Source organism: Dama dama, chromosome 12, assembly GCF_033118175.1.
Source record: "Dama dama isolate Ldn47 chromosome 12, ASM3311817v1, whole genome shotgun sequence".
Taxonomy (NCBI): domain Eukaryota; kingdom Metazoa; phylum Chordata; class Mammalia; order Artiodactyla; family Cervidae; genus Dama; species Dama dama.
Genome location: NC_083692.1, coordinates 75,310,198 through 75,335,241, shown reverse-complemented (window position 1 = coordinate 75,335,241; position 25,044 = coordinate 75,310,198). Strand labels below are relative to the sequence as shown.

Sequence of the window (25,044 nt, the reverse complement as noted above, 5' to 3'; positions counted from 1 at the left end):
AATTGTCAAGACTCTGTGCTCCCATTGCAGGGGGCCTGGGTTTGATCCCTGGTCAGGGAATTAATTCCCACATGCTGCAATTAAGAATTTGCATGCTACACTAAAGATGCGCTGCAACTAAAGAGGGAAAATCCCATGTGCAAATAAGACTCAGTGCAGCCTAAGTAAATAAATATTTAAAGAATAAACAAAAGTTATTGAGAAAGCAAAGAGCTTTTGTTTATGTTGATTATATCTCTGTATATTTACGTTATTAGAAATTAGGACTAAGAAATTTTAGAGTGCTTAATCATTAACTCAAAATTCTTTTAATAATAGCAATAGTGAATCACTAAATATTGATATATACCATGTATTTTTTTAAAGCCTATTTTCTAAACCAAAAAAATATTTATAAGCAGAATACCATTTGTTTCACACTTTCTTTACTGGCTGACTCTGTGTTGACAGTTGGATTCTATATCTGCTTTTGCATTCATCCATTGTACTATAATGTTTTGCTAAATTATGTAAAGAGAATCTGGCCTCACATAGGTAATGGTTTGAAAGGTAAGAACCTAATAGATACTGCAAAATGGTTTGTGGGACCATGAGGGTCCTTGAACCATTCTTGACCTAATCAGTGCATGCATCCCATTTCTCAGGTCACAGGTGTTGGTTCTGAGATCAACCTTTTACACAAACAGATATATTTGATGGAAATGTTGGTAACTGAAGACAGGGCTATCTTCTGCTGGACTTATTCCTGAGGTGGTATAAGGTTTGGAGTTGTTGCAGTCACCTTAAAAAAATGTGAGAGAAATTTGCCTGATGTGTGCACCAGGACCTTGGAGAGACAGAAATGGAGAAAGAGAGGGGAAACTTCGGTTTTCTTTTCATCATCAGAGTTCTGATAAGCTGCACATTAAGCCATAACAGTTCCTTGTTTCTCAGGACAGTGTAACTGCTCTTTCAGATTGTTAGGACATCATCAGCAAGGCCAAGTACGTGGAGGGAAGGGCCTTCAGCACACCGTTGTGGGCGGAGGAACTCCTGAACAGTCAAAGCTGTGGAGGACCCTGTGGGTCAGAAGCTGGTCAAAATCTGGGGAAGGTGTAGAGAGTATTAAAATAGATAAATGAATGAATTTATTTAATCCTACACTTTTGAATCTCTGTTTTTGAGATAACTGCTCACAGTGAAAGAACTGGGGCAAAAGACTCTCACAGTTTGTTAAAAAGGAAATGAAGAATTCATTCTTTCTCATTATCAGTTACCACTAAGGCTCTTGATTCCCCTCCAGACAAATTTCACCTTCCAGGTGAGCTGAATTTCTGGCAAGTTCAGAAGTGCACTGAGCCAGTAGAGGTGGGTCCTAGTGTCTTGTATCCATATGGTGTGCCGCGGGTTGTATTTTTTAACTCAGTGGAATCTGTGAACGATTTGATTTTCTCAGTATTCTTGTCCATTTTAATCACCCTGCTGTTCCCGTTCACTAAGTTCTCTCATGTCACCCGTTTTGAGTTCAATATACCTTGAAATACTAAGAATTTTGAAGTAAGCATTGTCCTTATGAAATGATTATAACTCAGACTTCAGACACAAATAACAGTTATCCATTGAACAGTTATGTTTGACAACATAAGTAAAGTTTTAGTTTCAAAAAAGGCTGTTTTTCATAGGTAATTTGAATTGGGGGTGAGAACAGGATTTCTGTGCCCTCTTCCCTACTCCTTGCCTCACTCTTTTTCATTTCTTCAAATTTTATTGAGGTACAATGGACACACAACACTACATAAGTTTAAGGTGTACAGCACAATGATTTGACCTACAAACATGATGAAGTGATTATCACAATAAGTTTAGTGAATATTCATGATCTCATATAGATACAAAATTAAGGGAATAGAAAAAACTGTCCTTTTTATGAGACCTGTTAGGATTTACTCTCTTAACAACTTTCATATGTAACAGACAGCAGTCTTAATTGTATTTATCATGTTGTGCCTTACAGCTGTAGCACTTATTTATCTTTTAATCTGAAAGTAGTTTAACCTGAAGAGGAAGATTGACTATTTTCATTCAATTCCTCCTCCCTCTCATCCCCTACCTCTGGTAACCACAAATCCGATATCTTTCTATGAGTTTGTTTCACTTGTTTATTTGTGAAGTATAATTGACCTACAACACTGTTAGTTTCTGATACACAGCAGAGTGATTCAATATTTCTATACATTTCAAAATGAACACCATGACATCTAGTTGTCATCTGTTACCAAAGATACTACATACTTTTTGACTATATTCCCCACACTGTAAATGTGTACCTGAGACTCATGTGTTTTATAACTAGAATTTTGTACATCTTCATCTCCCTCACCTAGTTCTTTCATTTCGTTACTGCACTCCCCTCTGGCAAACACCTGTTTGTTCTCTGTATCTATGACTCTGCTTCTGTTTTGTTATGCTTGCTCATTTGCTGTTTAGATTCCCCATATAAGTGAAATCATACAGTATTTGTCTTTCACTGTCTGACATTTCACCAAACGTAATACCCTCTAGGTCCCAGGTTGTCACCATCTGTCTCCCTTATGTGATTCAAACGGAAACACAGTGCATAAAATCTCAGTTACAGACAAAAACCAATCACAGGGTTTAGATCAGATTCCTCTCCTCTCACATCTCCTGACCTGACCTTGGGATCTTCTTTCCCTGATCTGAGGGTCATTTGAGACAACCCTCTTTGTACCCTCCAGAGGAATTTGCTTTGCAATGTTCTTGATGTTAGAACATAAGGCACAAGCAGTAACAATGTCAACTGCCCGTTCACTTCACGCTGGACCTTACAAAGTGTGTTGGAACCACTAATGACTTTCACTCCTCCAAGACTTCTTTGAGATTGGGTATTATTGTGAGCACTTTATGAAATCGGAAATGGAGGCTTAGGGAAGAGAAGTGGACTCCAAGGAACGAGTCCTTGGAATATGCTGATATGGACAGTTAACTTTTCTAATAGTGGCCACCGTGCTGCTGGCCTCAGGTTTAATGCAGCCAGATCTTGAATGTCTATCACAGAGGGTGGTTGGGAGCCAAGCCACGGATTCGCCATCACGGAGCACAGAATCTTCCTTGCTCTGCGTTGAATCCTCATGCCTCCTGGGAAAGATGAGCTACTTTTAAGCTTTAGGGCCACCAGCTCCCTCTGACCCCAACCCAATCTTCAGCGCAGGAACTGGGGAAGCTGAGGAACAGGGAAATAGCAGGAAGACGGTGGGGAAACCTAAGGGCAGGAGGGAGAGCATGGCCTCAGGGAGGGAGAACAACAGGGGCTTCATGAGAGGATGAAGGTACATTTTCCTGACACGAAGTCTCCTCTGTTCCCCTCTCCCTCCACTTTGAATCCTGCATTAAAATCTGATCATTTGAAGTTGAAAACATAATCCCAGATCTGCACTTTTTCTTCTGCTCTGTTGCTATTACCTTACCCCTTGCCTCCGGGATTTGGGCTGGGTAGCGCGAGTTCCTGACTGTCCCACAGTGCCTGCACAGCTGACAGACTTGTCTTCAGGTCACATTAGTGGAGTATCTGACTTGTTCCATTGGTACCCCGTAAGAAATTGCTCTTTGCCTGTGTCTTCACAGGTATGAAGCACCTGAGCCTCATTTACCTCTATCATTAATGCTCATGATTAAAATGCTGTTACCCTGCAAGACTAATTTTTATTTTTCTAACATGACTAATCTATATTTATGTCAGGCCCTTTGAATGCTCTCTCTCTTTCTCTTCGTATGACTATCCCCTTAGTTTCTGAATGACCAACTTCTCATATTGCTCAGAATTTACTCCTTTTTGGGCCCCTGACAACCACACTGCAGATTCATTTCTATGAACCGAGACCCACTACAGGTGGCCTTCTGTGTGGATGTGAGACCCGTAGATGTGGGGGGCCAATGGTACTACCCTTTTTTAACAAGGGACTTGAGCATCTGAGAATTTTGATATCTTCTGGGCTCTAGGAACCAATTCCCTGAAGTTACTGAGAGACGGCTGTACATTGTATTCCTCAGTATCGTTTTTCTCCCTGACACTTATCACCTGAAAAAAAATTTTTTGTAAGTTCAATTCTTCCCAGTAGAATAGGCACCATAAGGGCAGAAGTGTATCTTTGTTTATATTGCATCCGCACGACCCTAGAAAACTACCTAGAAGACAAAGCTGCACATCGTTTAACTATTGTGTGAATGAAGGAATGAGTGATGGGAGAGGGGCAGACGACACAAGGCAGAGTGATGGGGCAGCTGAATTAACTGTTAGAGATGCTGTGTCCATGTCTGGGAAGCGACGCATAATCTGTAGAGACAAGGAAGGTTCACTGCATCATGGCCAATGTGACTCCAGCCTTGCGGTATTCCAACTCCTCCTTCTGTTACTCCAAGGCATTTGGAAGAGTGAGATCATATCTTTCCACTGTTTATTAACCTGAAGTCAGTGGTTTCTGCTGAGCCCCAGAATTTTCCAAACCTAGGGTCTCCATGCAATAGCTCCAACCAGAGGAACAAATCTTCCAATGGCTTCTCCAGAGAAGAGGCTGCAGTGCAGCTGGTGTGTGTGGTACTACCAAGAGCAAGAATGAATGATCATATTGGCAGTGGGAGGAAAGAAAATTGCTATATATCTGGACCTGGAAAAGGGACTGATATAAAGGAAGTCAGGAACACCAGACTCAAGGACAGAGGTACAGATTTGATGAAAAGCCACCTCTGTTTTATTCTGAGGGAAGTCCTGCAAAAGATTCATTCTGTCTCCCAAGCAATCACTTGAATGCTGCTCCTGACCACAGTGTGTGAGAAGCTTTCCCTTCCTGTTCCTCACTGATTCCTGAGTGCAGCTCTGTGATGGAGGGAGAGTAGGAGCTATCATTATCTGCCCCCTTTTCCGTCAGTCTGTTTCCAGAGTCCTGGAGCTTGTGCCCCTTCCTGATCTGAATGTGAATGAGCCACTGACCCATCCTTGGGAGAGGGTCCCATTCCAGGTCTCCTTCCTCACTTTCTCCACCACATGACAGGCTGCTCCCTCCTCCAGGACATAGAAGTTCTCAGAAGAGACTGTCACCCCTTCTCCAGGTAGTACCAGAATCTGATCATGTACTACCCGAACACTTTATATCATTCCACATTAGACTCAAACTCTGGATCCACCCCTAGGATGACCATACATACCTGAAGATTCGATATACTAATTTAAAAATGAATCTCTGAGACTGAAATTTGCTTTTTTTCTTTTGGCCTTATCACAATTATGATAGTCCCCTTTCATTTTTGCACCATATAGTTTACTGCTCTCATTTAGCATATGATTCTTAGATCAGAATAAAATACATTTGCTTCTAGTTACTGAGGACTCTGTGCCTCCTGGTGTTGGAATAGTCAGCTATGAATGGAGGCCTCAGTTTCCTGCCCTACAGCAGAGAGAAGGAAAAGTCTGCGCAACTTCAAGACACAGGAACCTCTTATCCTTATGTCTCTCATTTTCCCACAAATCTCTGTTGAGAAGGAGAAACGCCTCTAGGCCAGGATGTAACCACATGACAGAAGGACACAAGCAGACACAAAGAAACTTGTGTATAATGTTGTAAAGTTTATTGTGGGCACAGATGTAGCTTCAGCTGAGCAAAGCATAAAGGGCACCGGGGGGGCTGGTGCCATGAGGACTGATGTTGATATCCCGGGAGGATTTGGGGATAGGACTGCAGCTATGACCATTGTGCTTGGTAGCTAAGCATGGGCCAAAGTGCTGACCCAAAATCTAGATGATCTTATCCAAGTGAACTGGAACCACAGGGTACCTGGGACTGTCTCGGGATGATCTGTTCTCACAGGCAATGATGAAGATCTTCTGTGTTGATGTCTGTTGGTAACGGCAGTTTGTGTAATTCATTGCATTTCTTATGAGGTTGCAGTAGGTTATAGGCACTTGGACTGAGCTATTATGACAGTTCATCTTGCCTAGTTGAGAGCAGGTTACATTTGGGGTGTTACAAATACCAGCTACATAAGCAAATGTTTTGTGGAGAAAAGTATTTCTATCTTTACATACCATTCTGTAACGGTTAACCACTTGCATTGCGGCATTGCATTGAGGGTAGGCCATATTTATGTGCTGAATCTCAAACCATTGAGCCCAGGTTAAAGTATCAGGTTGGGCATGGAGTGAGATCACCATTCCCAAGAGCCCCAGCAGCAAAATGAGACAAAGCCGAGAATCCTGCTGTATTGGAACCATGTTTCCTGTGAAAAGAAGGGTATATTTTGCATCCCAGCAACTAATAATACAGTCCCTCCTCGCTCACCCAGCAGACCCTGGCTGTCACTGTGTTTCTAGCTCCTTTCCCCTCTGCTCCCCAAAGTCTTTCCTGTGCCCTAACTTCAGCTCTAGGGCTTCTTGTCTTACCTGGTACCTCTGCTATGGCTCCTGTGAGAACAGATCCAGCTGGTGGTCCTGGGGGTTAAGGGGCAGCTGGTCTACCCCCATCCTTGGGATTGGAGATATAGAGCAGTCCCTGTGGGTGGGGCCAGCAGAAGCACGAGGGTTCTGAGTCTAGGGCATGAAGAAACCCACAGACTGGCACAGGGCCCACTTATGCAATGAGCCTCTTTGTTTCATCATTTGCCAATCCACGTGTCCCCAGGGACACACAACTCTGTTTCTCTTGTAGCAAATCTAATTCTAGGCATCCTGTGCAGGGCACAGCTCTGCCACTGGGTCTGGACTTTCAGATGAAAAATATCACTGGCTGCAGAATGGCCTTAGATTTTGTACTCAGCTTGGGGCAACACATTGAAAGACTAAAGTACATAAACGCAGGCCCAGTACTCAGCAAATAAGAGTCAGGGAGGCTTGTATGCACAAGAGGAACTCAGGTCTCTGTTTAATTTTTAGTAATCGTTCCGGTTCCCTCTCACCCAAATGTTCTTTATCGCCTCACCTCCCTGTGCTGGAAACTTGAGCTTTGAATTTCTCATTGCACAAAATCCTATAAGCAATTAGTTTGCATCTATGAGTTTTTGTTCTTACTGTCATTTTTTTTCCTGCTTCCCATGCACTGAATTCACTTTTTCTTGTTTTTACCCTGGCCCGATTTTTGCTCTCACTTCCTGTGAAGTAGCATAACCTAAAACACTCAAAAGAAAGTCTGTAAGATCTACCAGAGAATGAACATTTAGTATCATAGAGGGGATTCCAAGCTAGAGCTTGAATTCCTGCATTCTTTTCAATCTGTGCTATTTTCTACAAAACAGTCTGCCTTAGAGCCATCATTTATCTTTCTAGTACATTTCATTTATCAATGTTAATAGGAAAAAACTTTTTTAACTTAAAATGAGCATTAGTTGATAAGACATTGCATTCCTGGAACTATGGAAGTCATAGCATGTAACTTGATGTATGAAACATACTCTTGGTTCTCAGAGAAGCAGAACAAAATTATGGTAGACCCATGATTTTATTACAGTGTGATAGAGGTAAAAACATTGTGTGAAGACATTTTTTGAGCGGCACTGTGGACAAAGGGATAGGAAGGTTTCCAGAGGAAATGTCCATTTGAGCAGGTTATAAAGGATAAATAGAGTTTAGGGACTTTAGGGAATAAATGAGCATTCTAGACTAAGAAGATGGTGTGGGACATTATACAGACAGTAAGAGTGTATTAAGGTATGAAAAGCCTTTAGCTAAGAGATGTTAAATCTCTGGTCTAACCTTTAAGTTAGAAGACTAGATTAGGTCCTTAAATGGTACTGTACAGTCTGCCACGAAAATTAATCCATGTTATTTATTTTTACTGCCTTTCTATATTTCTGTCATCTGGAAATGCAATTATTTTACCATTGATGTCTTTAAGTAAACATCGACATAATGGTGACCTAGATAGGACTCAGTGCAGTGCTAATAGGATTCTGCCAGAAATCCTGTTCTGCCTAAAATGCATTAATATCTTTTATCATGAAACAAGTTTTTTTCCATGTTATTTTGTAAAAAGAATTTTCATGAGAGATGAAGATGCCCAAATGAATTAGATGTAGTTTAGCCCTTCTGTGATGCTGACAACCACACTGGGTAGAAGGACCCATACTCAAGTGTCTATAATATGAACTAAATATCATACACTGTGGTCACAGGGGATGCAGCTGGCTCAAAAACCTGCTCTGGACTGGCCTATACAATTTTACATTTAATACTGGGTTTTAGATATTAACTCTTCAAATTGGGATAATTCACATAAAAATCTGCATTCCTGCATTATCCTTAAGAATAAGGAGATGTTGGTGCACTGAGTCTCTTTCACCACAAGGGATCAACTAGAGGGGAATAGTCCCTGACTCTGGTGAAGGTGGCAATAGTTCAGGGGTTTTCACTCACTCTCATACCTACTGATCACATCCTGTCTGCTCAGATACTGCCCATCACACTTGCTACAAGTGTCCTGAGAGGTGACTCAAACAATATCATGACTGATTTGCAACCATGCTTCCCACCTTTAAAATTGTATTTGGAGTACACATCTATGATTTTCCTGATTGGTTCATCCACAGTTTTCCACTTGTGCACCTTTACCTTACAATAAATCTCTTCATATAAATTTTAGTTGGTTAGTCTGCATGTCGTTCAGTAACTGCCACTAATCAGTCAGTCAGTTCAGTCGTTCAGTCATGTCCAACTCTTTGCAACCCCATAAAACTCAGCATGCCAGACCTCCCTGTCCATCACCAACTCCTGGAGTTTACCCAGACTCATGTCCATTGAGTCAGTGATGCCATCCAACCATCTCATCCTCTGTTGTCCCCTTCTCCTCCTATCCTCAATCTTTCCCAGCATCAGGGTCTTTTCAAGTGAGTCAGCTCTTCGAATCAGGTGGCCAAAGTATTGGAGTTTCAGCTTCAGCATCAGTCCTTCCGATGAGTACTCAGGACTGATCTCCTTTAGAATGGGCTGGTTGGATCTCCTTGCAGTCCAAGGGACTCTCAACAGTCTTCTCCAACACCACAGTTCAAAAGCATCAATTCTTTGGTGCTCAGCTTTCTCTATAGTCCAACTCTCACATCCATACATAACTACTGGAAAAACCATAGCCTTGACTAGACAGACCTTTGTTGGCAAAGTAATGTCTCTGCTTTTTAATATGCTATCTAGGTTGGTCATAACTTTCCTTCCAAGGACTAAGTGTCTTTTAATTTCATGGCTGCAGTCACCATCTGCAGTGATTTGGAGCCCCCCAAAATAAAGTCAACCACTGTTTCCCCATCTGTTTGCTATGAAGTGACAGAACTGGATGCCATGATTTTAGTTTTCTGAATGTTGAGCTTTAAGCCAACTTTGTCACTTTCCTCTTTCACTTTCATCAAGAGGCTCTTTAGTTCTTCTTCACTCTCTGCCATAAATGTGGTGTCATCTGCATATCTGAAGTTATTGATATTTCTCCTGGCAATCTTGATTCCAGCTTGTGCTTCATCCAGCCCAGCGTTTCTCATGATGTACTCTGCATATAAGTTAAATAAACAGGGTGCTATGAATCACAACTTCTAATTTTAGGTAGTGTGCCTTTTCTTCTTGGTTGTTTTCAGAGAACTAGGTTAGTTTCACACTACAAAGGTATCTTTTTCCTCAACAAAAAGACAAATTTTTTTCATTGAAAATAAATTTCTAAACCTTTCTTTGTCCTGAGGCCTGCAGCATACCCTCTTCAGAAAGTTAGGGTCAGGGACTTCCCTAGTGGTCCAATGGCAAGACTTTACACTCCCAGTGGGGCCCTGGTTTGATCCCTAGTAAGGGAACTAGATCCCAGGTGCCAAAACGAAGAGCTGGCACCACCAAATAAATTAAAAGAAAAAAAGTTAAGGTCAGGTAAAGGATCTTGATTTGAATCAGAGCTCTACTACTTCTGAGAAATGAGATGCTCTATGTATTGACACTGTGTATTGCTCTATGCATTGACACTTGGCCATGTGGAACACACCAGAGGGTGGGATGCTTTAAGCCATATGGCCAGTTATGCAGGGCCATGAACACACGAAATTGTGAACTCTGTAAATAATAACATACTTATCAGAACTATTGTGTGAATTAAGCAAGAATAGCTAAGGATAGTAAAGTTAAAAAAGAGACAGTTCCTCTTTTCTTGGCTAATGATCAAGCAGAAGTTAAAGGATGCTGAAATCTAGTTATGATATCCCAACTGTTTCCTGACTGCTGTCAGTTAGCTCTTGCCTTGTTGCCGAAATAGACAAAGGCTTTTGAGGCTTATCTACCAAGGAAAACTATCAATATAAGATCTATGAAATCTACTTACACTACAACTTGCAGGTGCCCCTCCCCCCACACTCATTATCAAGTCTGGTAGCCTAGCTGATTTTGGAGTTCTGGACGGTGTGTATACTGATTTCTTCCCTTCCCTTATTAAAATGTAGACCCAACTCTCAGAAAGCTTCTCCCACAATAAGAACATTCACAAAAATTTAAATTGTGGAGACAAAAACAATGTAATCTTTACATAAAAGTGATTGAAAACTTTTTTGTTTCGCCTAAATTCACTAGCAACTGTTTTTCAGAAAAATTAGATTTATTGGGATTAACAAATCACAAAGGGAAACTCAATTTGCAAACAAAATATTTCTCCCTACCTGAACATGTATAAGCCAATAGGGTACACAGAGAAAACCACACATGGACTCATACACACAAGTAATGTTTTATTAGGGCTTGAAAGACAGAAAAAGACTGAACTGAAAGAGCTCTTTAGTCTATAATCTTCACTTTAGAGATGAGTAGGATGAGGTGATTGGCCCATCTCCAAAGGCAAGTTTGTGACAGACAGGCACCAAACTGCAGGTTTCTTTCTTCATATTTGTAGTGATGTCATAGGTACTCTGTGTGATGCTGATAAAAATTCTGGCTGTGAAATAGTAAACATGAAATGAGTCCTATGAGGCAGTCTGTTTAAGATCATTGACAGACCTGAGAGTTTTCCAAATGGCCTTCCCCTTACGGTCTGGGAAGAAAATGTCCATAATATAATTCCTATAGGATTAGAGGAAAGAGGGAAGGCAATGAGGGTTCCATTTCTGCTAGAAATATCCACCACTGAGAGGGACATATTTGTCTCCTTGGATGTCATCCGCTCTGCAAAAGCCCTGCCCTGAGACTCTCAGGTATTCAAGAAAGGAATCGGCATATTAGACCCAGAAACAGGAATCTGACACCCAGTCCTTACTCCTTATACACAGAGAAGCCAGAGTCTTTATTCTGCCTCCACGAGGCAGAGGACTTTGAGAGGGAAACATGAAATTCACTCTCTTAGAACTGAGTACACCCACTTTCTTTTAAACAAAATTTAAAACAGGCATAAATAATTTAAGAAAGTAGAAATATTTTCTAAGATGCAAGGCATATGGATTGTCAATTACCCTTCAAGCTCACCGACCGTAGAAAAGGTTTGGCAGAGACACCTGCTTCATTCATAGGCTGTGGAGTCAGGAGGCTGATATATGCAAACACTTCAGAGATATACGTCTTTAGGTTAACTACTCGAGTAAGGAGAAAAATCACTGGAGAGTTTGGAAATACCTGTGTATGTCAAACCCATAAAGGGGTTAGTGGGTGAAAGGCACCTTCTTTCTTGACAAGTCCTTCTCTTCTCTCCTTCACTTTCTCAGAGAAAAGAAGGGGAGAGGGTGGTGAAGTGGAAAGGGGATGTGAGCACAGTAGTTTCTGTGAGTACAAGAAGAGTAAGTATAGCTGGGGGCCTGTCTACAGTGCAAGGGATGCAGGTTTGATCCCTGGGTTGTGAAGATTCCCCTGGCAATCCACTCCAGGATTCATGCCTGGACAATCCCATAAAAAGAGGAACCTGGAGGGCTATATAGTCCATGGGGGTTACAAAAGACTTGGACACTTAGTGACTATAAAACAACAACGGGGGCCATCAGGAACATGAAGTGTTTGGGCCAAGAGTTCCTAGAAATAGTTATCTTGAGGGAAAGGGTTAGAGATCCAACCAGTCCATCCTAAAGGAGATCAGTCCTGGGTGTTCATTGGAAGGACTGATGCTGAAGCTGAAACTCCAACACTTTGGCCACCTCATGTGAAGAGTTGACTCATTGGAAAAGACTCTGATGCTGGGAGGGATTGGGGGCAGGAGGAGAAGGGGACGACAGAGGATGAGATGGCTGGATGGCATCACTGACTCGATGGGCATGAGTTTGAGTAAACTCCGGGAGTTGGTGATGGACAGGGAGGCCTGGCATGCTGCGATTCATGGGGTCGCAAAGAGTCGGACACGACTAAGTGACTGAACTGAACTGAACTGAGGGAAACGGACCAGAGCCTGCTCCTTGACCTGACCCTTCCTTGACCTGCTTTCACAGGGAACATGAATCTGACATGGATCCTTCTCCTCTTCCTCCTGCTGGAGCTAACTGTCTTCACTCCAGGCCTGCCCTTCTCAAGACGGCACATAGATAACCCCAGGTCATGGGTTCCTGGGAGACAGCACCGATACTGTGATGTGATGATGAGGCGACGGTGGCTGATCCACAGAGGTAGATGCAAGCAGATCAACACCTTCATTCACGAGGATCTGGCCACCATAGCGGATTTCTGCACAACTCCAGCTGTGCCCTGTACCAGCAGCCGCTCCTTGCAGAGCTGCCACAACAGCTCTCACGACGTCAGCGTCACAGACTGCTTTGCCAAGGCAGGAACCCGGCCCCCCTACTGCCACTACCAAAAGAAGGACTCCATCAGGCCCATCCGTGTGGGCTGTAAGGACGGGGCCCCTGTTCACTTGGATAGCTAGGTTCCTCCCAGCCCTGACATGGGAAGCCGATTGCACTCTACACCTCCGAAGCTTTGAGGCTCTGCCAAAGCCTTCCCTGTAAATGCTGCTTCTCTTGCCTTCGGATCCCTTATTTTTCCTAGCAACGAGAATCTCTCTCTCGTAGCCTCTCCCCAAACCCTCACTCCACACCCGACCCTTGTTTTTTTTTTCTTGACTGAGCAGCCGGGGGTCGCAGGGCATGTGGGATCTTATTTCTCCCACCAAGAATGGAAGCTGAGCCCCGGTATTGGGAGCAGAGTCTTAACCACTGGACCACCAGAAAAGTCCCCCATGATGTAGGGATTTGGGTGTAGGACAAGATGGGGGTGAGGGGAGTTGGGGCGGAGGTCGCAGGGAGTAAGCCCTTTTAGCTCATAAAAGGCATCTACCCTGGAAAAGCCTTGCTGCCACGGAGCGGCTACACAAGGCCGGCTGGTTGGGCTGACTTGCTCACAGGCAACTCTAAAAAGAACTCCCGATGGCGCCGGCCCAGGGCACCCCCGAGTGGCCCGGTTCGCAGGGTTTTCCTGCCGGACCTTCAGCTCCTTTCTTCCCAATGGGTTCCTGCGGAGGGGATTCGGGACTACTCGGCTTCCTTTACAGAAACAAATCACTGATGCGCGGGACACAGCCAGAGAAGGAGCCGCTGCCTGGAAGAGAGGTGGCCTAGCCGGGCAACTGCATACCGCGTGGCCCCTTCGGCGTCTCCTGCCGGTGGCCTCGGCCGCCTTAACTGGCCCGCAGCGGGCGCTGAGCCACCCCAGTCCCGGGGCCAGTCAATCAGTTCAGTTGCTCAGTCGTGTCCGACTCTTTGCAACCCCATGGGCTGCAGCACGCCAGGCTTGCCTGAACATCACCAACTCCTGGAGCTTACTCAAACTCATGTCCATCGCATCGGTGATGTCATCCAACCATCTCATCCTCTGTCATCCCCTTCTCCCACCTTCAATCTTTCCCAGCATCAGGGTCTTTCCCAACGAGTCAGTTCTTCGAATCAGGTGGCCAAAGTATTGGAGTTTCAGCTTCAGCATCAGTCCTTCCAATGAGTACTCAGGACTGATTTCCTTTAGGATAGACTGGTTGGATCTCCTGGCAGTTCAAGGGACTCTCAAGAGTCTTCTCCAACACCACAGTTCAAAAGCATCAATTCTTTGGCGCTCAGCTTTCTTTATAGTCCAACTCTCTCATCCATACATGGCTACTGGAAAAACCATAGCTTTGACTAGATGGGCCTTTGTTGGCAATGTAATGTCTCTGCTTTTTAATATGCTTTCTAGGTTGGTCATAGCTTTTTTTCCAAGGAGCAACTGTCTTTTAATTTCATGGCTGCAGTCACCATCTGCAGTGATTTTGGAGCCCCCCCCCCCAAAAAAAAAAAAAAAGTTTCTCACCGTTTCCATTGTTTCCCCATCTATTTGCCATGAAGTGATGGAGGTGGATGCCATGATCTTAGTTTTCTGAATGTTGATTTTTAAGCCAACTTTTACACTCTCCTTTTTCACTTTCATCAAGAGGCTCTTTAATTCTTTTTCTCTTTCTGCCATAAGGGTGGTGTCATCTGCATATCTGAGGTTATTGATATTTCTCCTGGCAATCTTGATTCCAGCTTGTGCTTCATCCAGGCCTGCATTTCACATGATGTATCAGGAAAGAAGTACATCTAGCCTGTATATTGTCCCAGGGTCAAGCAGAGACCAAAGCTTCTTTCTGGGTTCCTCTCAAGATGGGGAGAGATGGGTTGGAAGTTTCTTGGTTACCCACACAGGAATGGAGGATAACAGATGATTAAATAGAAAATTCAGCCAGCATAAATATTAATACAAACTAACTTTCAAAAAATCCCAGAGATTTATGAGTTTACCATAACTTTCCTGCTCTTGTGCTTCTTAGTATTTAACATCCTAGTGCCATAGGTATAAAGGAAGATCTGCACAGAACATCTGAGTTATAAGCTTTGCAGTTTGGCTGCCTTGGGAAAAAAAGTCCATGTGTTTCTTGGAATCCATCGTATATATATTTCATTATATAAATTATATTTTTATATATAATGGATACATATATATGTGTGTATTTTATATGTGTTGTTGTTTAATCACTGAGTTGTCTGACTCTTTTGCAACCCTGTGGACTGTAGCCAGCCTGGCTCTTCTATCCATGGAATTTCCCAGGCAAGAACATTGGAACAGGTTGCCATTTCCTTCTCCAGGGGATCTTCCCAACCCAGGGATTGAACCTGTGTCTCCTGTGTCTCCTGCATTGGCAGGCGAATTCTTTACCCCTGAGCCACCAGGGAAGCCCATCATGCATATGTATATGCACACGCACACACACACACACACACACAATCCCCTTCTGAAGGAAGTGTTTCTACCCATAAGAAAGAACAGTGATAGGTGACCATGTTCTCTGAGACTCCCTCAAAATGGCAACAGGGCTTTGCATCAAAGGAGGGCACTTGACTCTAGGCAGCCATCCATGGACTGACTGGGTAGTGCTCATGGTGTAAACTGATGTGGAGATTTTACCCTCATGGGATCATGGTGACAAAACTGGATACTCTTATTTTTCATCTTTTCCCCTGAAGTCAGGACCTGTAGTCGTGTGATACTCTTGTGACCTTCCTTACTTAATACTTGCTATAAAAATGTTTTCAACAGAATTTAACTTGCTAATATTTAAAGATTTTTTAAAAAACATATTCATGAATGAAATTGGTTGGAAAAATTTTTGGTACTATCTTCTTTGATTTTGGTATCCAGATTCTGTGTTCACCTTCAGAAATGAGTTGAGGCATATCCCTTCTTTCTCTATTTTCTATAACTGGAATTATGTTATTTTATTATTTACAGAACTCATCTGTAAAGGCCATTTGGCCCTGATATTTTTTTTTTCTAAGAATATAGGTCATTTAATACTGTTAATTTTATAGCACAAAATAAAACAAGCTATGATCCCCAAAAATAATTTTAAAAGCTTACACAGAAAATATTATTGCCTGAAGTTTCTGGTCTTTAAGTTACAGGTCAAAGAGTCTGTGTTGTGTGGCTGTCTCTTTATTTTTTATTTTTTTATTTTTATTAGTTGCTAATTAGAGGCTACTTACTTCACAACATTGCAGTGGGTTTTGTCATACATTGACACAAATCAGCCATGGACTTACATGTATTCCCCATCCCGATCCCCCCTCCCACCTCCCTCTCCACCCGATCCCTCTGGGTCTTCCCAGTGCACCAGGCCCAAGCACTTGTCTCATGCATCCCACCTGGGCTGGTGATCTGTTTCACCATAGATAATATACATGCTGTTCTCTCGAAACATCCCACCCTTGCCTTCTCCCACAGAGTCCAAAAGTCTGTTCTGTACATATGTGTCTCTTTTTCTGTCTTGCATATAGGGTTATCATTACCATCTTTCTAAATTCCATATATATGTGTTAGTATGCTGTAATGTTCTTTATCTTTCTGGCTTACTTCACTCTGTATAATGGGCTCCAGTTTCATCCATCTCATTAGAACTGATTCAAATGAATTCTTTTTAACGGCTGAGTAATATTCCATGGTGTATATGTACCACAGCTTCCTTATCCATTCATCTGCTGATGGGCATCTAGGTTGCTTCCATGTCCTGGCTATTATAAACAGTGCTGCGATGAACATTGGGGTGCACGTGTCTCTTTCAGATCTGGTTTCCTCAGTGTGTATGCCCAGAAGTGGGATTGCTGGGTCATATGGCAGTTCTATTTCCAGTTTTTTAAGAAATCTCCACACTGTTCTCCATAGAGGCTGTACTAGTTTGCATTCCCAACAACAGTGTGAGAGGGTTCCCTTTTCTCCACACCCTCTCCAGCATTTATTGCTTGTAGACTTTTGGATAGCAGCCATCCTGACTGGCGGGTAATGGTACCTCATTGTGGTTTTGATTGCATTTCTCTGATAATGAGTGATGTTGAGCATCTTTTCATGTGTTCGTTAGCCATCTGTATGTCTTCTTTGGAGACATGTCTGTTTAGTTCTTTGGCCCATTTTTTGATTGGGTCATTTATTTTTCTGGAATTGAGCTGCAGGAGTTGCTTGTATATTTTTGAGATTAATCCTTTGTCTGTTTCTTCATTTGCTATTATTTTCTCCCAATCTGAGGGCTGTCTTTTCACCTTACTTATAGTTTCCTTTGTTGTGCAAAAGCTTTTAAGTTTCATTAGGTCCCATTTGTTTAGTTTTGCTTTTATTTCCAATATTCTGGGAGGTGGGTCATAGAGGATCCTGCTGTGATTTATGTCGGAGAGTGTTTTGCCTATGTTCTCCTCTAGGAGTTTTATAGTTTCTGGTCTTACATTTAGATCTTTAATCCATTTTGAGTTTATTTTTGTGTATGGTGTGTATGAAACTAGAACACTTTCTAACACCATACACAAAAATAAACTCAAAGTGGCTGTCTCTTTAAAACACACAGTGAAGGTCGGTGAGAAGTGAGGTCACTGTTCCTCCTGCAGAGACCCGGCCTGGCTCTGAGGACGCCCCTTGGCCGCGGGCACGCCCAGCCCTGGGGACGCGGGTTGATATTTTCTTTAATACTATTTTAAACTTCTGTTTCATTTTCTTTAAAGATTACAGACATGCTGAGTTTTCTAGTTCTTCTTTTTTAAAATTGAGGTAGAGTTGATTTACAATATTAGTTTCAGGTGTACAGAATAGTGATTAAGTATTTTTTCAGATTGTATTGTGTAATAGATTATAACAAGATAATGGCTACAATTCCCTGTGTTGTACAGTATATCCTTGTTGCTTACCAATTTTACACATAATAGTTGGTGTCTGTTAATCCCATACCCATAATTTGTCCTTACCCTCCTTCCCTTTCACCTTCAGTAACCACAAATTTGTGTTCTATATCTGTGAGTCTGTTTTGGTTTTGCATATACATTCATTTGTCTTATTTTTAGGATTTCACATAAAAGTGATATCTCTAGTTTTTCTAGAGATAATATTTGGCAAGTTGTTTTTTCCTCTAGGAATTTATCCATTTCATTGAAAATACTTAAGTATATTGGCACAAATTTATTCATATTCTTTTTAAAAAAATATTTGTAGCATCTCTATTTACATCTTATTTCTGACATTTATTTATACCTTTTAAAATTGATAAAGCTTCTGAGAGCTGTTATTTTATTAGACTTATTAAACAAAGATTTTCTCAAACATATAAAAGCTAAAAGAACTCATTGCCTGAAGGAAGGGAGAAGGAAATGGCAACCCACTCCAGTGTTCTTGCCTAAGAATCCTGTGGACAGAGGAGCCTGGTGGGCTGCTGTCCGTCCATAGGGTCGCACTGAGTCGGACATGACTAAAGTGACTTAGCATGCATGCATGCACTGGAGAAGGAAATGGCAACCCACTCCAGTATTCTTGTCTGGAGAATCCCAGGGACAGAGGAGCCTGGTGGGCTTCTGTCTATGGGGTCACACAGAGTCGGACACGACTGAAGTGACTTAGTAGCAGCAGCAGCAGCAGCAGCCTGAAGGAAGTCCTTAAGGCAGGGGAAAAATAATAACAGGTGGAAACAGGAACCTATACAGAAATGAAGGACACTGGGAATTGTAATTACATCATAGTATATATATTAACTCCTGGGAATAGGGCATTTAAATAACATTGAAAGTTTTGAGTTATAACTCTAAAATACTGGGTTTTGTTCTCCATAAAAGAGTTAGTTTATTTTCTAAAGCAGACGCTCTGAAAACATAGTTTTTTTTTTAACCCTTCTAATAAAACCGAACAGTAAAACCGCCTCCAAATTAAAAACAAATTCTTAAAATAAATAAAATTCTTGCTTTAAAATTTTTTCCCTTGACTATCTTAAATTTTTTTTTTCTATGTAAGTCACATTTATTTTTAGCTGCTCAAATGATTTTTTTCTTTTTCATTAATTTTGTCATTTCACTAAACTATGTCTTGATATTGGTCATTTTACATTGATATTTTCAGTTATAGTGTATTCACTTTCATTTTGCACTCACAAACCTTTTTTTAAATGTTCAGTTGTTTTACTGAATTATAGCTTTTAGTATTGGCTTCCATCTTTGCATATGTTTCACCTTCAGAAATTCCTGTTATCCATATGTTAAATATTCTTTGCTATGTCCCATCATTGTCACTTTCTTTTGTTACTCAATTGTTTCATCAACTGGTGACCACAGCCTGGGTTCACCAGATTCCTTAAAAGGAACTGAGTTAACATCCTTTGCTCCCTGCCACTAACCTAAAGGAAGCAAGGTGATGGGATGTGAGTGACTTAGAACAGTGACTCACCAATCAGAGAAAAACTACACAAGGAGTACTTCCTTCCAGTGGGAGGGATGTGCCCTGTAAGAATGTTTCTACACTGTGGGACACCACCCACTGAAGCAAGCTGTGCTGTCATCTCTGGAATCTGGCAGAAAGTGAAAATAAAAAAAGGTAGTAGAAAATTCCGAAACAGTCATCCATTTTGTAATATGCTCACTGGGAGCTGATGATGGCTCAGATCATGAACTCTTTATTGCAAAATTCAGACTTAAATTGAAGAAAACAGGGAAAACCACTAGGACATTCAAGTATGACTTAAATCCCTTGTGATTATACAGTGGAAGTGACAAAGAGATTCAAGGGATTAGGTCTGATAGATAGAGTGCCTGAAGAACTATGGATGGAGGTTGTAACATTGTACAGGAGGCAGTGATCAGAAACATCCTCAAGAAAAAGAAATGCAATAAGTTAAAATAGTTGTTTGAGGAGGCCTTACAAATAGCTGAGAAAAGAAGAGAAGCGAAAGGCAGAGAAGAAAAGGAAAGATACCCCTCTGAATGCAGAGTTCTGAAGAACAACAAGGAGAGATGAGAGCCTTCTTAAGTGAACAGTGCAAAGAAATAGAGGAAAACAATAGAATTGGAAAGACCAGAGATCTCTTCAAGAAAATTAGAGATATCAAGGGAACATTTCATGCAAGCATGGGCACAATAAAGGACAGAAATGGTATGGACCTAACAGAAGCAAGAAAGATTAAGAAGAGGTGGCAAGAATACACAGAAGAACTAAACAAAAAGGGTCTTAATGACTGGAATAACCATGATAGTGTGGTCACTGTCCTAGAGACAGACATCCTGGAGTGCAAAGTCAAGTGGACTTTAGGGAGCATCACTATGAGCAAAGCTAATGGAGGTGATAGAATTCTAGCTGAGCTATTTCAAATCCTAAAAGATGATGCTGCTAAAGTGCTGCACTCAAACTCAGCAGTGGCCACAGGACTGGAAAAGATCAGTTTTCATTACTGTCCCAAAGAAGGGCAATGCCAAAGAATGTTCAAAGTACCATGCAATTGCACTTATTTCACACGCTAGCAAAGTAGCAAATGCTCAAAATTCTCCATGCTAGGCTTCAGTAGCAAGTGAACTGAGAACTTACAGATGGTTAAGCTGAATCATAGGGAAAGCAAGGGAATTCCAGAAAAATATCTATTTCTGCTTCATTGACTATGCCTTTGACTGTGTGGACCAAAACAAACTTTGGAAAATTCTTAAAAGAGATGGGAATATCAGACCACCTTACCTGTCTTCTGAGAAACCTGCACGCTGGTTAAGAAGCAACAGTTAGCACCGGCCATGGAATACAGACTGGTTCCATACTGGGAAAGGAGTATATCAAGGCTGTATATTGTCACCCTGCTTGTTAAATTATATTCAGGGTAGATCATGCGAAATGCCAGGCTAGATGAAGTCCAAGTTGGAATCAAGATTGCAGGGAGAAATATCAATAACCTCAGATATACAGATGACATCACCCTTATGGCAGAAAATGAAGATGAATTAAGAGCCTCTTGATGAAAGTGAAAGAGCAGAGTAAAAAAACTGGCTTAAAACTCAACATTCAAAAATCTATAATCATGGCATCCGGCCCCATCGCTTCATGGCAAATATATGGGGAAACAATGGAAACAGTGACAGACTTTATTTTGGGGAGATCCAAAATCACTGTAGATGGTGACTGCAGCCGTGAAATTAAAAGACGCTTCTTCCTTGGAAGAAAAACTGTGACAACATATTAAAACCTAGACAACATATTAAAAAGCAGAGACAAAAAAAAATAAATAAAAAGAGAGGCATCATTTTGCTGACAAGGGTCCATATAGTCAAAACTATGGTTTTTCCAGTAGTTATGTACGGATGTGAGTGGTGGACCATAAAGGAGGCTGAACACTGAAGAACTGATGATTTAAAATTGTGGTGCTGGAGAAGACTCTTGAGAGTCCCTTGGACTGCAAGGAAATCAAAGCAGTCAATCTAAAGGAAATCAATCCTGAATATTCATTGGAAGGACTGAAGCTGAAACTTTGGTCACCTGATGCAAAGAGCTGACTCATTGGCAGAGACCTCCTGATAGGAAAGATTAAAGGTAGGAGGAAAAGGGGATGACAGAGGATGAGATGATTGGATAGCATCACTGACTCAATGGACATGAGTTTGAGCAAACTCTGGGAGACAGTGAAGGACAGGGAAGCCTGGAGTTCTGCAGTCCGTGGGGTCACAAGGAGTCGGACACGACTGAGTGATTGAACAACAGCTTGAGAAAAGTTTTAGAAAAATGAAATTGAAAGTAGATGCAGTCAGCAAGCACATAATAAGTCCAGGATTCTTTTGCTCCATCCATCCTGCACTTTCAGGGTTTTGTCTGTGAAATGCCAACAGGCATTGAGTCTAGCCCAAATCTCTCTCCATGGGTTGGTAAATAAGAGACTTAGGTTAGAAAAGCATGTATTTTTGTTGCACCAGCAGTGAGGTGTGTTGTTAACACTCTAAACTGAAACAAAAATCAAGAACTTCAAGGAGAACAAGTCCCTACCTTTCTCCTCAGGAAAGGCCACCACCTCTGAGGGCAACATTTCAAAGAGCTATCAGCTGTCAGGCTGCTGTCCTGAGAAAGGAAAGTCACAGAAATACTCAGCAGTAGGAGAAAGGTTAAACAAGGGATGGTACCAATGTGGGATGACAAACTATACTGCTATAAAGTCCACCCAGGAGAAACTATATGGGAGTGGAAAACATTCCTTTTATATTGCTGAGTGCAAAAGCAGAACATACCACACATTTGCCTTTTGGTTGGTGAGATTACAGCTGACTAGATTTGAGATTTTTCCAAATTTTCTCACATTTCTTTATTGAATATATGTTACTTCTTTAACCAGAAAAAAATTTAAATGTCATTTAAAATAGTTGTCCCTTAAATCAGACATTCTGAGGTTCTTTCCAGCCCTCTGCTTGCTGCTGTGCGGACCGCGCCTTTGTCTAGAATCTTGGACTTCTCAGGTACGTGATATTGATGGGGGACTAGTTGGTATCCCAGGGCTGCTCAGAGAATTCTTGACTACTTTTTATGGGGTCAATACTCCTTTCTCCTAAGAATCCTCCAGGTAAAATACTTTGCCCTGGGAACAACTGCAATTTCCCCTTTGTTGTCCTTCAGAAGACTGATTGGTAACACATACCACCCAGGGAATCCCTATTTTGATGCAACAGTAGTTTTTCTTAGAAGAATTGACTTCTCCCTTGGTCTCCTGCCATTCTTTCTTAAAAAAAAAAAAAAAAAAAGGCAAAGTTTGAGATCAAAAAGAAAGCAGGAGCTTTGTGTGAATACAGATAGAGGTATAATTAAATGTTCCATAAAGGATTTCCCTGGTGGTTCAGTGGTCAGGAATCCACCTGCCAAAGCAGGGGACTTGGCTTCCATCCCTGGTCCAGGAAGATTCCACATGCCAGGGTACAAATAAGCCTGTGCACCACAACCCTACCTACCATACCCTCTAGAGCCCGAGACCGCAACTACTGAAGCCCAGGCCCTGGATACTGTGCTCTGCAACCAGAGAAGCCAGTGCAGTAAGAAGTCCATGCATAACTACTAGAAAGTAACTCCTGCTTACTGCCACTGGAGTAAGCCTGCATGCAGCAACAAAAAACCAATGCAGCCCCCCCCAAAAATAGTAAGTAAATAAATAAAAAATTTTAAAAAGTTTCATGAAAAGCCCTGATACTTTAAAGCTGTGTGACTTCAAGCCAAGTGCTTATACCTTCTTCTGAGTCACCCAAGAGCAGCTTGTATTAGCTACAGAGGGGTCCTTGCAGACAGTCTTTCAAGCACCGCAAAAAGGAAGGGAATTTGTTAAGTTCTCGCTTAACAAATCCAGATTGCCTTCCTTTACAAGTTCCATGGCTATATGGGAAACAAAGCCATATATGCAAATATCACATCATGTGATGGAATCAGCATTATACCTGTGAAAAAGTAAACATGACATTAGCTCTTCTAAGCAACATTGCTTTAAATTATTGTCAGATTTGATGTATTTTCACCCTTAAACGCTTATGGAAAAAAAAAAAAAGAACTTATGTAGGATTATGGGACAGAGAGAGGTAACTACAAGGTCTGTCCATTACTCTATGGAAAATACACTCTCATTAGGTCTGTCACATCCAGACCCTCAGCTTCGGCTTAATTGAGAAACCATCAGGAGAAAGGTCCATGCATATTTGTACATGTTATCCTCTGTACTTAGATCTGTGATTGACACAGGGCAGACTTCCACATTTATTTACAGAAGTGAATTTCCCTATATTCCCATCCAGCTATAGAGCCAGTCTTACCTCAAACCACATGCACACACATGTGCACACATACACATGTATGCAAATACATACACAAATGCACACCGAACTGAGTGCCCAGAGGAAATAAACTTGTCAGTCAGTTAACCTCAACCAGGACACCAGGCACCTGGAGTTAGGTAAGCTCATGGGGACAGGGGTATGGAACATCTGAAGGAAGAAAAGGAGTCAAGAAGAAAAAAGGAGGAGGAAAGGTCGGGGGTATAAGGGAACACAAGTGAAGACTTCAAGAGAAAGTGAAGTTTCCAGAAGCTTCTCTCTCTCCCCCCAGGGCGAAGAGTTGGCCAGGCATGGAGACAGATGAGTGGTCTCATCTGCTGGGAGCTCCCTGGGACTGGTGTGTCTTTGAATCCCCAATACCTGGCACAGAGTCCATGCTCAGAAATGTTTGATGGATGAATGGAAGGACGTCCTGTCCTTACAAACACCGAGTTTGCTAAAAGTCATTAAATATATGGGTCAGAATATTCTACCAATCATATGTTATCCTACTTTCTGTTATGATCTCAATGATCGTCTGTCTGGGTTTTCTGCCTTGAACTCTAGCTGTCCTCTAGGATCAGAACCATGACTGGAACCCCAGAGATTCATGTGTCTCACCAGTGCTCTCCCATCAAGAGCTGAATCGTTTCCTAGCCCCTTTGGCTGTAGACAGGAGCCTTCTCTCCACTGTTCATGCAAACATTACCACCTGACTAATACAGCCAGTGGTACCTGCTTTCTGAGGTGGCACAGTGGTAAAGAGTATCCCTGCCAATGCAGGAGACACAAGAAAAGCGGGTTTGATCCCTGGGTCTGGACAATCCTCTGGAGAAGGAGATAGTAACCCACTCCAATATTCTTGCCAGGAAAATTCAGAGGACAGAGGAGACTGGAGGGCTAAAGTCCATGGGGTCACAAAGAGTCAGGAGCGACACACGCATCTGCCTTTCTACTGGGTTGACTCTTCTAGAATTTTGACATCAGCCTGAATCAACTGGGCATTTCACTCTGGACTCCTGGTGCCTCTCCTTGGGAACCAGCTCTTTAGCCAGCTCAATATATTTTGAAAAAACCAGCTTCTTTTTTTATTCAGTGGCCTAACTCAGGGGTTTCTGTGTGACTGACAGTCAAATAGGGACATGATAGAGGAAAGTTGGCAAATGTGATTAGATTATGGATCCCCTGGAAACTGGTGCTGTGATGGAATGTTTGATTGTAATCCATATTAACGCTCAGTTCCTATGGTTAACAAGGTTTTAGAGAAGGGTATCTAAAAAGTAGAACCATCCAGGGGAGTTAAAAATGGAACCATCACTTGTAATACATTTGGTTTGCATTTCTTTTCTCCTCCTGAATAATTGATCTCAAAGATCTTTAATTCCCCCATTATCTTAGATGATTAATAGTGCAGGAAGGAAGATTCCACAGGGTGCTCTAAGGGATCAAACACGTTTACTGATTCACATTAGTCAATGGTTACAGGTTAAGACTTTATAACTGAAACCATTGTTAAGTCCATTCAGAGGA

General features: G+C 41.9%; 2 protein-coding genes across 2 annotated transcripts; one reads left to right on the top strand and one right to left on the bottom strand.

Moving 5' to 3' along the window:
• Positions 1-5,617: 5,617 nt before the first annotated feature.
• RNASE2 (ribonuclease A family member 2) lies at positions 5,618-6,800 on the bottom strand. The gene is made up of 2 exons (XM_061158478.1): positions 6,431-6,800; positions 5,618-6,267 (listed from the first exon to the last, which is right to left on the bottom strand). The coding sequence occupies exon 2, from the start codon at positions 6,260-6,262 to the stop codon at positions 5,786-5,788; it is 477 nt and encodes a 158-aa protein (XP_061014461.1). The 5' UTR covers positions 6,263-6,267; positions 6,431-6,800; the 3' UTR covers positions 5,618-5,785.
• A 5,601-nt stretch (positions 6,801-12,401) lies between these two features.
• LOC133067468 (ribonuclease pancreatic-like) lies at positions 12,402-12,827 on the top strand. The gene has a single exon (XM_061158527.1). It carries the CDS (start codon positions 12,402-12,404, stop codon positions 12,825-12,827), a length of 426 nt encoding a protein of 141 aa, XP_061014510.1.
• The last annotated feature ends 12,217 nt before the right edge of the window (positions 12,828-25,044 follow it).

Coding starts and splice junctions, on each gene's coding strand:
- RNASE2 (XM_061158478.1), bottom strand. CDS start 6,262: ATGGTTCCAATACAGCAGGATTCTCGGCTTTGTCTCATTTTGCTGCTG.
- LOC133067468 (XM_061158527.1), top strand. CDS start 12,402: ATGAATCTGACATGGATCCTTCTCCTCTTCCTCCTGCTGGAGCTAACT.